A 14106-nucleotide genomic window follows, 5' to 3' on the forward strand; every position below is an offset into this window, starting at 1 on the left:
TTACATCTTGGAGCTCAGAACGGAACACCAACCTTTTGGGATTTGTAATCATTTCTTCTCCGCGAAACTTCTTGCTATTTATAAAGAAGTAAAAACAAAAAGCAAAAAATACAATATGGAAAGTTTTTAAAAGGAGCTGGTTGGGAACATTACAGCACGGTGCGCATTGGGAAGGCAATAATGGTATAATGGTACAGATGGTGTATGTACTGGGATTAAATTCCTATTTAATCAAACAGGGCTTAAAGTATGCAATATTCTGTGTGTGTGTGTGTGTGTGTGTGTGTGTGTGAAAGACAGAGAATTATTGTGTCTTTCCTTGCTGGTACCTTTCTCTCTCTCTCTCTCTCTCTCACACACACACACACACACACACGCGCGCACACACACACACACACAATGTCTTTACTATGCAAATACTTCACCCAACTGATTCTACATTTTTAATGTGTGAAAAACAAAGAGAGGTCAAAGCATGTTTCTGCATGTATTTGGCTTGTGTGGAAAGGGCACTACAGAAAAAGTAGAGAGTAATTATTTTTAACACAAAAGGGAAAGGGGGCACCTAAGTGGCTTAGTCAGTTGAGCATTCGACTCCCGATTTCAGCTCAGGTCATGATCGAATATTTCACGAGTGGGAGCCCCACATCCGGCTCTAGGCTAACAGTGAGGAGCCTGATTGGGACTCTCTCTCCCTCTCTCTGCCCCTCCCCTACTCATGCAATCACAGCATCAGTATTATAGATGTTACCATCACACCACAGCCCGTGAGGCCAAAGATGGCATCTGTTCTGCTTATTGTGGTAGATCCTCCCGTGCTAGGCTCATGGTCTGACCTACAACTGATGCAATAAATATATACCAGATTTGGAATAGACCCGATGTAAGATGAAGCAAGATAATGAAGAATTTAGTCTACGTTTCAGTTGGGGTCATGTCAAGGAAAAAGAACTCAGTGCAAGTGGTTTAAATGAAGAGATGTGGGCACAATGTCGAGAAGTGTGGGCAAGTTAAAGGGACAGACAAGAGACAGTAAGACCCTGGAGATGGACCACAGTGGGAAGGCTTTCCCCTCCACAAGGACAGAGGGGAGCAGATGGAGAAAAGATGGAGCCTGTCCAGCAGGACTGCAGATGCGCAGGGATGAGCCCTGGTAGGGACGGACCTCGCCGTGTGGAACAGGGAAGATACACCCCTGCCCCTCCCCTCCACCCGACACCTGCTAGTCACCCCGCTGGTCAAACGCTTAGGGGAGCCGGCACACCACCACCCCAGGGAGTAGAACATGGCATGCAATTTCAGTGTTTACCGAAGGAGGGTGAGGGACAGGCCACTCCCCCCCCCCCCCCCTAATCCAGGAGCCTAAGTAAACAGAGAGAAAATCCTTCAAGGGAGTAATCTTTGTAAAGACTGAAGCATCCCAGTAGTCCACGCCTTAGTTCATGTAAAAACTCAGGGCTCCTGCATGGCTCAAGTCAGTTAAGCATCTGACTCTTGACTTCAGTTCAGGTCATGATCTCTTGGTTCTCGAGATCGAGCCCAGAGTCGGGCTCTGCACTGACAGCACAGAGCCTGCTTGAGATCCTCTCTCCCTCTCTCTCTGCCCCTCCCTGCTTGTGTTCTTTCTCTCCAAATAAATAAATAAATATTTTAAAATTTAAAAAAAGAGAAAAAAACCTGAGAGCACCCCCCAAAGGCAAAGCAGTGCTGGTGACTCTACTTCTCACCCCAGCTCAAATGTCTTTAGTGAAATGGCATGAACTTACCTGAAGCCTGATGCTAATCTTTAAACCAAGCAGCCACGGCCTACATTTTTATTTAGCAATTTAGCGCGACTAAACACCGTACGATGAGAATTATTAAAAAGAAATGAAAAGGTGTCAAGCACACAAGAGGTCTTTCCTTTCCTCCTGGGAAACACAATCAATATTTTAAAAGAAGTGGCTGGGGAGGGGGGAGGACTTACTGTTCATCAGTTTATGATTGCACAGAGATTTTAATTCAGTACACACAGGCCCCCGGGGGTCTTGTGCCGTGTGACAGGGGGCTTGACCAAATGACCGGGAAATTAGCGCATGCCCTTAGCAGTGTCTTTCAGTCACTGGCTGCCAGATGAGATATTTGGGGACCGGAACATCCACAAGACTGACCTACTTAGACGCTGTTCTGCCTTGCTGTGTTTCAGAGGCTAGAAGCCGCTCGGGCCTCTTCTGCCACGTGTTCCAATGTCTGGATGCTCTACCTGGAGGTGGCAGGATGCTGCATCCTCAGACCAGCTCCCCTGCCTCACCCCCACCTCCACCCCCACTGAGGTGGATTCCCTCGCTGTTACTCGTCGCAGAGTCAGGACTGCTCCAAATGAGCCGTGAGCACTCCGGTGCGAGAGCCACGAGAAAATGCATCTCGGAACAGTCAAAACCAATAAATCCGTCCTCGGTTACAATGGATGAAACAAACATGCGCTGGGCTTGCACTGGCTGATCAGCAAGGAACCCCTGCTTGATGCAACTTCTCTGTTTCATAAAGTAATATTTAGAAAACGTGTGCAACTCCCTATTGTGCCACACAGTTCTAAGGCGAGATTTGCACAGGCTTTGTTAGTTGCACATTTAAATAGCAGGAGGCTTACTGGCATGGCAGGTGCCTTCACGATGTCATGGGTTAACCTTACAATTCTGCTTTTCCATGATAATAATCTCTACTCAACCTCTAGCTCCGGTAGGAGTGACCGCTGGGCACTTGCAGGGCCCCGAGGGTGCCACTTCATTTCCAAAGATTTTCAAATGGATAATTGAAAGTTAACGTTAACGTAGACCCCGTTCAAATGATCCAAAATTCTGAATTAACAAAGTAAGAGGCAGACCATATTGGGGTATGATCTTCAACGTTTTTTCTTCCAGAATCCTCAGACAATAGAGTGTCACTCCAACTCACCGAACTATCATAATATAGGTCCAAACAAATTGTACTCTCTTATTTTATCAAAATAAAATCTGGAAAAAACACATGTGCAAGAACTGCCTGGGCAGAGTGAAGGCTCTAGGAGAAGAATCACTGTGACTCTGGAGACAGATTCACAGCCCAGACCACATCCAGAATGACCCAGTGAGTGAAGTTCCCTTCCACTGGACTCCATTATTTGTGCCCACACAATCGCCATATGGCCAACACATACAGATGAGTTGGGATTCGGGGCACGTACAGAGGGATACTGAGCATAACTGAACACCCAAGTCCATCAAAATATTTTTGTTAGTGACACCAAGTGCCGCCCACATCAGAGCCCGGTGGGTGGGGGCTATTAACATTATCATCTCCAGGCGCCTGGGTGGCGCAGTCGGTTAAGTGTCCGACTCTTGATTTCAGCTCAGGTCAAGATCTCACAGCTCATGAACTCGAGCCCCACCTAGGGCTCTGGGCTGACACCATGGAGTCTGCTTGGAATTCTCTCTCTCCCTCTGTCTCTGCCCCTCTCCCCCGCTCATACTCTCTCTGACTCTCTCAAAATAAAAAAATAAACTTAAAAAAAGTTTTATCAGCCCGTGAAGAACAGAGCCATGAAATATCTTTCCCAAGGTCAGGTAGCTTGTGAGTGTAACTGGGATTCAAATCTGCACAGCCTGGGTTCATTGCCTACTGCCTCAAATTATTACACAACCTCCAAATCCCCAATGAGACCTGTTTAGAAGGGTGTTTAGAAAAAGTACACGTCACCAGCACTAACCAGGCTCTCAGAAGAGGTCAGTGTACTTGGGTTGATGAGACATCAAGTCACACTGGATCGGTTTTTCCAGTCCTGAAGTCTTCAGTGCAGAGCAAAACCCTTTAAAGGTCACCAGGAGGTGAAAGCAGACTCAAACGAATCCGAGCTGGGGGTCCTACAGACCTTCCCTTTTGGTCCTATCCTAAAAGGGAAACGTGAAAAAGAGACGATCCGGGGGATGGAGGCAAGAGGACTGTGAGCTGTGGCCACTGCGCTCACAGCTGTGGTTGGATGGCGTTATACCTCTCTGTGCACTTGGCTTCCTCTCTGTTGCCTCCATGAAGGCACAAGCCATCGTATTCATCTGGCTACAAAGTCACCGAGAATGGAGGGACAGAGCACTGAGTGTGTCCCCTTGCTGGGACCTGGGCCATTCCAAGTTCTTAAAATACCAAAGGTCTTTCCCACAGAAGGTAGGTTGTTTTTTTCCTTCTTTCATTCCCTTGAACTTTGTTTGTTTGTTTTCGAGGATTGCCTCTTAGCCAATGAAAACATATCCAATGCAACAATCAGTACACAGTAAATGTATAATTCACATTGATGGGAATTTTAAAAGTCCCTTTTGAGGGACAGGAGATGTATTCCAGGATCTATATAGTGGGTCTGGGACTCCCCCAAAACTCTGAGTGACGTTTCTCACACTCTTTCTTCGGACACCTTTAGCCTTAAGCGTTGCCAATGCCACACGGGGTGATGGTATGTGTTTGAGGAAGAGAGAGGTATGTAAGGCCCTACACAGAATGCAAGACACATGGAGATGAATTATAAAACTTTATTGGCTTGTTAAAAAAAAATGAATGAATTCAGCAAGTACATTTATGGTCTATCCACATTGTTAAAACAGCACTTAAAAATAAAATAAAAATGATTATCCACTATTTACAGGAAACGTGAAAAAAATGACTTTAAAACCTGGAACATTATGGGGAAAAACGGGGCATGCTGATGATTCACAGACTGCCTATGGATTACAGCAATACAGCAAGTGGATGTGAACAGGAAGTGAATGAAACCTGAGGATTTTTCTCTCTCTGGAATGTTTTGTTATTTTTCCCTTTTATTTTCTTTTTAACGGTATTGGGGTATAATTAACAAGTGAAATTGTAAGGTATTTAAAGGATACAATGTGACGCTTTGATATACCTATACATCCTGAATGGAATCTTGCTCTTTTATATTTGATTATGCTCCATTCATAAATAGACTGTCTTAAAATAAAGGGGGCGAAAATCTCCCTTCTTTTCCTTTTCCTGCATTTTTTTTTTCCGTGAAAACTAAGGATTCAGACACAGCCAGTAGCAACCCATCTTGGGTGTCCGCTAATGACCATCCCAAGGCCCCACTGCAGCATTAGCCTGAATTAAACCCAGAGTGATCTCCCTGTCAGAATCAGATGGCCGGGAGGGTCCCTTGTCCCTGACGACCTAAACGAGGAAATGGGCCAACTGGAGTGGAAAGCCGCCTTCTGTGACAACTGTTTTCGTGTCACTCTCTGGGTTGGGAGTTCTGTTCACTTAATTCCGTCTGGCAGCACCCCACAGAAAGTGATATTCTTGCCCTGTCTGGGAGAGTCCTTAGCCCTCCCAGGGGCCCTTGAATAGATCTGACGTGGCTGGTGGGCACCGTAGGTGTGTGAGCACAGCAGATACACTTAATGAAACGGTGGCCTCCGTTCCAGTTTCTTTCCTTGGAGTCCAGTCTGCAGGGGCCCAGGGGGCCTCACTGACCCTGGCCTGACAGGAAGGGCACAGCCCACGTGGCCTGACACAGTGAAGGCCTTGCATGACACAGAGTCCCGTCTTTCCAGTGCCCCCGCCCCCCGCCCCGCCTCTGTACCTGGTCTGGACAATGCAAGACAAAATGAACATCTACTGCCGGGTGAGGGGACTGGGCAAAAACCAGGGAGAAGTTCTAGGCAGAAAGCCTAACAGTTCAAGAGTGCCTCATCCCGCTCCGCGGTGGCACGAGAGAAGTTACTTCAGGCCCCGTTCGTGTTTGTTCCCATTTTGCAATGAACATAAAAAGCGTGTGCGAAGCAACCAAGAAAGCAAATAAAACCAAGCCCTCCTGTCATGGGGTCAGTTTGGATTGCTAGAGGGACAGAGAAGTCAGGGGTTTTAAGCAGATCACGAAACCAGACAAAGGAGAGACAAAGCAGGTGCACCTCCCTCACGCTCACCCTCGCACGGGGCCCTGAGCTGACTTCCTGCCTGTTGGCCTTGAGTCCTTTGCTCCTCAGACTGGTAACCATGGCCTCTGCTCTGCGGGAGGCAGAACCTGGAGCCCTAACCACTCTGTGTGACCTTCAGGCCAACCCCCAAGGTGCTCTGAGATTCGGGGTGGAGCTGGGACTGTGTCCTTCTCGTCTCTGCCCCCTACTTTTGGAAAGACACTCAATGAGTCAAAAATGAAATGGGTCTGGGCTGGAAGACCAGGAGTGAAAACCCCAGAATCGATGGTCTCCGAAGTATGTGGGGATTCATTTTTTCCTGTGAGGAAATTCACCTTCCTTGGCCTCAAACCAGGGTCATCGGGGATGCCAGTGGGAGTAGTTTCTTAGTCTGTCCCAGCTGCCTTACAGGCTCCCGGGGGACCCCATTGAAAGTACGGGCCCTGAGCCATACCTCTTGAGGTGGCACACCTATTTTCCGTTTACCAATGGCCACACGGTACATTAAGGGCCCATGAACGGGGCTGTGTACTTTCCCACCTGAACCCAGTTACCCCCAAGTGGGCCAGGCGACATGGACACTGGTGACAGTAGGCAATGTCAGATAAAACAGGAGGAAGGGCTTGCTAGGTTGTCTCTGGCCACGCAGAGGCAGGGCCAATCGGGATGGAGGGAAAACAGTGCCGTAAGAGAGTCCCAGGCAGGGTGACAGAGCCAAGGCCCTAGCTGGTGGAGGTGGTAGGAGAGCCCCAGAGGTAAGTGACATGCCAGGGATCACTGGGGTGCTAACCTCAATGATGGGAAAGCTCTCAGTGGCGATGCCAGGAAATGCGTTTGCAAAGGAAAGGTAGTAGGAAACAGTGAGAGAACAATGATGTCGCTTTAAGACAAAAGTAACAAACGGGCAGCCCACAGTTGTTTTGTTGGCCTACATAATGTTTTAAAAATAACTGAGCCAACTTTTTAAAAATAGGGACACTCACATAAAAAAAAAAAAATACAGACTTCAAGTTTCTCTTAAAGAATCAGAAGACTGGGGAGCCTGGGGCCACATTCCCCGGTCAGCAGGAGTCGGCTGAGGCTGGGTGACCGCTGCCTCTCTGCAGGGATGGGTGTCTGCTCACCCAGCACGTGTCCTTTACGAAGGGTACCTGCCTGGCGCTGAAACGCCAGGTCCTTGTGGGGGCAGGAGGCAACAGACTCGATTTCAACAAAAATGCCTCTTGTCCTTTTCTAATGCTGAAAAAATACATGATACGTGTCATTAGGAAGCTGTAAAAAGATTTCTTGTAGGAGACATAAAAAAGCAAAGGATGAAAGAGGGTTGGTCTAGAGTATAGAAATGAGAAGATATGTCACTGGCTGTGGTCTTCGGGGATTAAAGAAAAATGAAAACCAGGAACACAAGAACCATATGAAACAATTTTCTAATAGCCTGCTGTTTTCATCGTTCCCTAGGAGATGTCAACTGCTCTTTGATATATTAAATTGCCTTATCTGTCCACTTCTCTACATTTTAAAACAAAAATCTACCCTGGAAATCTTCTAGCTTTTGAGGACAAATATTCTTTTCTTTTTTCCCTTTCAGTCTGGGCAATGCACAAAATAGTCTTTAAACAATTCATTGCCTTTTTCTGGTTCCACAGAATCAAATAGAAAAGGTTTTGTGAAAAAATAAATAAATAAAACTTGCACCGAATGGCCGATATTTAAGAATGCTTGGCGTACTGCTCGACTCTCAGTGTGAATTTCCTTTTTCTTGCAGGGTTCGTGATTTCTGCAATTAGCTGGCCTTTTTGCAAATCAACAACTTTGGGAAAGATCAAAATCTAAGTAGTGACAGGAACTGTCATTCAGCAGCGAGCAAGAAAATGGGAATTCAGAGACTATTCAGGTCCCCCTACCCCCACCAAGGGCCAGCTGCTCTCCCGCTCAGATGTGTCTTTGGAAAGAAAACTTTTGAGCACAAGCAGCCTGTGTATGTTTTGAAGAAACTGCCCCTCTTTCAGGCATGGTTAAATGCTGTAATCCATAGGACTCTGTGAAATGTCTGTATCAAGCAATAACATATTTAGTGGCTAATGTAAAAGATAACAGTATAAAATATTCACCATGGATCATCTTTTTATATCATTTGGTGCCTAAATGGATCCTGGTTTATTAAGATTAACGCCTTGGTTACACAGGATGCAAAACAGTGTTTCCAAACATGTTGGACTAGTTAAAAATCTATAAATCCTTAAAGCTGAACTGCAAAACTTGAGTAACTATTTCCAAAAAAAGATTTTGTTTTGTCAAATGCCAATAAGTTTCCAATCCAGCCATGGCATCTATGAGCATGCCTTAACAGTCAGAGCTGATTGTATTTTTAAGCAAAATGGTCCAGGCCTGGCTCCCGAGTCCCCCTAAGAAGAAAAATGTGAGGTGAGATGGAGCAAGGGCAGCCAAAGTTGGCCGCAGGACAGGGATGCTACCGGGCAGATACGGACCAAAGGTCACTGCAATGGCCAGATGAGTGACACAGGTGTCTGTGCTAGGACTAAGGCTGGGGCGCAGGATTCTGTATCTCCAAAACTACCCTCTCAGCAACGAGGCTGGACATGATAAACCACATTCTCATTACCTCTGTGCTGCTGGGGTCAGGAAGAGCCTTCCTGCCCATGAAAACCAGCAGTAGTGTAGGATGTAGTAGGGGACTATCCTTCTTAGAATATGGTCTCCTGCTCCCAGCAGGCCAGCCATTCTGCCCGCAGACCTTTTCAGAGTAGAAAAGCTGTAGTTCTGTCATGGGAACAGCATGAGATACTGCGGCCTTCTCACTAGGAAACTTCTAAAAAGCAGGTGGATCGCAGGGGGCGAATAAAAGGACATACGCACCATATGTGTCTATTTCACTCTTTCAGTTATCCTGAAACTGACTATGCCTAACCTAAATCTATAGCCCCCTACCGCAGAGCTGCTTTTTATTTTTTTTTCTGCCTGCTAATAAACTTTACAAAAATCATTAGCGTTGATTGCATGACTCTGGAGTTTTATCGCCAGTGAAGGGAAGAACCTCTCAGTGGGGTCACCAGGTCCCCACAGCGATGCCCTCAACTCTTTTAGTCACTGCGCTGTAGACGGAAAAGTGAAACTTTCTGAATTCAGTTCTCATTAAACGTCAACAGAAAACGATGCTAACCTACGTGTTAGATGGAGATTAGGCTGTTTAGTGTGTTCTTATACCTGTCCCTAAATTTAGATTTTTTTGTTTTTAACTTTGCAGTTCACCTTTAATCAACAGAAACAATAAAAATCAATACATTTCTGGTATGGTCAAACCAGCACACCTTTCCGAAGAGATGCATGATCCAATGGAATTCCATTTCAGTTTTGTATTTGAACAATTGTAAGAACAAAAGAGGAGCATGAGTTTAAGATGTCTTCTTGAGTGTTTGCTTAGCTGCCTGTGAGCTGCCTCTGCAATGGTGCTCCCCAAACACAGCTCACAACATCTGCAGGCTTCGTGTGGTACCTCCTGCAAACACCACGCATGTCTACCAGAAAACCCCAGCTACGCGGCACCTCCCAGGAGAAGCCAATGCCCGTCCCAAGAGTCCAGCTTACAAGGCAGCATCAACCAACAAGCACCAACCGCCCCCTTCTCTGTCTTTTCCTTTATTTCAGCTACCCATCCAGTGGGATCTTATGAAACAAAACAAAACCTAAAAGAAACACAAAATAAAACATAAGTCATGCTCAAAACAAAAGTCAATGAAAATTAACATACGAGTATAATCACTTTTAAAAGAACATAATAAATAATCAAAATCAAGACACAACATGGAATATGCTTTAAAACATAAAGTAACATATGATAACAGAACAGAAATTGAGAGAAAGTGTGCATCTCATTATCAAGCCACTTAGTTTTAAACTTACAGAAAACACAGGAAAGATATGCAAAAGGTTTCTGCACACAGTTCCCACCCACAACGGTGTAAGATGTTAACATCTTAATTTAAAGAGGAGAAATCTGTGTACAATATAGATGACCCCTGGAGAATTTTAATGTAGAGGGGAAAAAAATAAAACTCAACAACAAATATCTACCCAAATCCTGATCTTCTTTCCCCATTTAATTTCTCCAAATTATTTCCAAAATATCTGTTTAATTACTCAGCCACCAGATCAAAGAACTGGCTAGTTTTAGTGTGAAATACTGGGCCACACAAAGGTTTATATTCTTCTTCAGGAATCTTAATATAAATAATTAATTAATTGCCTAAATTCAATAGATCATACCATATACATGACACGCAGACATAGATAGATGGAATATCTATTATATAGCATATGATATACAGCATACAACATGTGGTATATTACATGTGTATATATATGTTGTATATATAAGACATATAGTATATATATTATATATTATATATAAAATATATATCATAATTAATCTTGCAAACATTTATTGAGCACTGACCAAATAATAGACACCACAGAAGATGATACAAAAATAAAGAAAATGGAGTTGCTTGACCTCAAATACTTAATTGCCCCACAGATGAAAAAAGAATGAGTAAATAGCTTGCACAATAAATAACAGCTAATCCGCTTGGTGTCAGGTGTTCTTCTAAGCTCTTTGTCCACATTAGCCCATTTAAGTTCATAATAACCCTATGAGGTAGGTTCTATTAACACCTTCACTTTACTGATGAGAAAACTGAGGCCCTGGGAGCAAAGCAGCTTGCTTGAGGCCCAACAAGTGTGTGATGGAAAACAGACTCCAACCCAGAAGCTCTGATTCTGCAGCCACTGTATTGTGTCACTGCAGAGAGGACAAGATCCCTCCTACTTGACCAGGAACACCCAGCAAGAACAGGGGAGATTCATTACATACAATTCTGTGTGTAGTCTGCACGAATCTTCATCAGATCCTTAAGTGGCAAAATGGATGATGGTATTGTAGAAACCCCCAAGACATTTTCAAGTTCAGCTTTGGAAGGCACTTCTAAACCCAACCCTCCAGACTCTGGATCTTCCTCACCCTGGTGTCTGATCTGCCAAATGCTGGTGTCATCTGCCTCCAGAGCTGTAATTACCGCCACCAATCTGCATCATCATTTACAACAACCCTAAAAGAGTCTACAGAGCTTAATTTCCATGGCGCTTCTCTCTCCTGCCCTTCCAAGTCTCAGGAAAAGCTCTCAATGCAGACGCCAAACATTGTTTATGGTTTTAATCACTCACAAAGCACTGAGAATTTAGGAAGCCCATGGTAGTGCTGATTAAGATGCCTTCATTTCGCACTCTAGTCTCCTTCCATAAGTTCAGCCTCCAGGCAAACATGAGCCACACTAGTTTAAGAGTGCACCGTAATGCACACAGGACAAGTGCACCAAATTAACCAAACACCTTCCCCTTCGAAGAGGGTGGGTCTCAAATTCCTTCCCGCTAAAACAATAGGATTAATATTAGGATACCAAGTTTGCCAATAAAAACAGAAGGAACTTGGTGATACAAATAGAAGACATAATCCCCAAACCAAAAGGTTTGTTGATTCAACATACTACTTTCTCTGTACATTCGGTTTTGAAAAGCTTTTACTTTCAAATAATAATAATAATAATAATAATAATAACAGAATAGATTAAACTGTTATTATTATTATTATTATTATTTCCAATGGGTTCATGGAATAGGAACTCTTAAGAGTTTACCCATGTCCAAGAGTTTACAGCAGGACCCACACCACTCTTCCTTTGCTTCTGTTTATATATATATATATATATATATATATATATATATATACATATATATTTATTTATTTTTGGGGGGAGAGCACAAGCGGGGGAGGGGCAGAGAGAGGGGGACAGAGGATCTGAAGCGGCTCTGTGCTAACAGCAACAAGCCTGATGGGGGACTCAAACTCATGAACCATGAACCACGAGATCATGACCTGAGCCCAAACTGGACACTCAACCCACTGAGCCACCGAGGGGCCCGTTCCTTTGCTTCTGTTTGCCATGTTCCTTCCCACAGACACAGCCAAGCTCTTTATGACAGTTGGGAAACAATGTGCTTTGCTAGATGCAAGCTCTTTTGGACTGTCATTCATTCAGGCTGCAGGTGCATCTGCCCCTATTTAAACTGATGTCATGTGTCCCTCCTCAATGTCCTTCTGCTTTGCCTTTCATGATGTGTCCTTCTCACAGAACCATACCTCAGCTCCACACTTACCCATGCAATGAAGGGAATAAAGCCACCAGAATAACACAGGCAGTGTCTTCTGTGTAAGGAAAAGCCAGTCTGTCGCAATGATAAGCCATGTGCAGGTCTATATTCAAACTGTTACTACCTTTCCCCACCCCCACCTCAAGGAAGGCAAGTCCGCCTCCTCTCGGATACACTTGATCTTCACACACTGTTGATACACTAAAGATATGCCACCATATATTGAAAAACCAGTTTGATTTAAAGACTTGACTCTTTTATAAGGAAATGTATCCAGTGCTTCCTATTTCTAAGGGCTTGATAGTAAAATTCAATCAGCTCCCCAATTTACCCACCAGGATCTCAAGACTTCTGCCCACTCATGTTCCAAGAAACCTAAGAAAGGGGCCACAAAATGATATAAAACAATAGATAATTATTTTCTCTTAGTGAGGGGGAAAGTTTTTAGACCACAACAAATGGCTGAACATCTTGCGGGTTTAGCAGCCAAACGAGCTGTCTAGCTTCTGAGCCTGAAATATAGATATTTTGACAATGTGACATTCTGAAGGATTTGCAGCATTCCGATGGTGCATGGTAGTTATCGTGAGAACAGCTCCTTTATCAAAAAAACTTCAGAGAAACTTTGCTGCCGCTGCTTGCACTGGCTGATCTAAATAAGAACAAGGATAAAGCAGGTGCTGTCAGTAATGTGGTGTAAAGTTGAAAGCAGAGAAAAAACCCCGGATGTGCCCTAAAAGTCAGTCTCTGCTATTTGCTGATTTCTTTGACCTCTTCAAAGGGATGGACTGGGGTGGGGAGCTGAAGGTCAGCGAAGCACTGTGCTTTCTTTACCACTGGCTTCCGATCCATTTAGATTTATTTACATTCAAACGCGCACACATTTCCCTCCTATAACTCAGAAGCAATCAGCCATAAAATGGCAAGGATCTGCAGCCCATTTAAATTAGCAGCAATTTATCTGGAGCAAAAAGGAAAACTGCTGAGTGGAAAGGAAGCAGAGGGAATGAAAGAAAGATGCAGCTGTTTGTCTAAAAAAGCAAATCTTATCTCATTTGGAAAATTCAAGTAGGGAACTGCCAACTTGGGCATCCGCGTGGCATGGTGCCACTTTGGAGACCGTATGGTGGCCAGGGTGCCAGGGTAGCGACCCCCCTTCATCGGAGAGCAAAGCAAATGCCTCCTGAGCCTTCTGGAAAATGTCTACTGGGTAAAATCAAAGAATAAACTCCTATGTTCTCATAACACTGGGTGCCTTGAAAACAGTGGGTGCAAACAGCTTTTTGTCATAAAGGTAGACTTGGGCTGGGTGCAATCCTGCTTCATTTCAGCACTGGGGCTTAAATGCCGATCATCCTAATTTGACATTTGTGGAGCATTTAATATCTGTTTGTGGTTGCACCAACTGTCCCTTGCCATTTGCCTTTTTTTATTTTCTAGGTGACTCACTCAACTCTCATGGCCAATGTGATGTGTCCAAGGTCACCCAAAAATAGAATCAAACAGTCAAAATCTAAACTCAGAATCTCTGGGCCATTGGTCTCTCTTTTAAAATGGCATCCTCTGCACCTGTAGTGGAAATTTCCCAACATGTCAGCCAGGTCTTGGTGCTTTCTTCTCCATGCTCATTCCGGAAGTTGCTTCATCATCCTTCGGACACCCCTTTCCCTTCCCAAGGATGTATTTGGTCCACATGCCACCTCTCGCCCTAAGATCCTGTTCCACCAAGCATGCTCTTCTTGTTGAAGCCTTGACCAGGCTTAAAGGTCCATGCAAGGTCCAAGCCACTTCTGCGAGTGTTTAGTTGACCAGCTTCTTAACCTCTAGGATATTCTATTCCATTCATTCACATGGCCTTCTTTTGTATCTTTTTAAACTTGTACCCCTTTTCTGTCTACTTTCCTGTATCCCAGAGTGCAGGCCACACGAGGGCAAAGAGAGAATGTCT

General features: G+C 44.5%; 1 protein-coding gene across 6 annotated transcripts in view; it reads right to left on the reverse strand.

Moving 5' to 3' along the window:
• NTRK2 (neurotrophic receptor tyrosine kinase 2) overlaps positions 1-14106 on the reverse strand; it is a 338116-nt gene that overhangs the window by 196791 nt on the left and 127219 nt on the right. Inside the window, exon 15 of one of the 6 annotated variants that reach the window (XM_058695575.1) lies at positions 4522-9637. The exons of the other annotated variants lie outside the window; for them this stretch is intronic. Within the exon in view, the coding sequence (XP_058551558.1) occupies positions 9600-9637 (38 nt within the window). The 3' untranslated portion in view covers positions 4522-9599. Of the gene's footprint in view, positions 1-4521; positions 9638-14106 lie in introns of those variants that run through there. 6 annotated transcript variants of the gene reach the window in all.

This window comes from Neofelis nebulosa, chromosome 12 (assembly GCF_028018385.1).
Source record: "Neofelis nebulosa isolate mNeoNeb1 chromosome 12, mNeoNeb1.pri, whole genome shotgun sequence".
Classification (NCBI taxonomy): domain Eukaryota; kingdom Metazoa; phylum Chordata; class Mammalia; order Carnivora; family Felidae; genus Neofelis; species Neofelis nebulosa.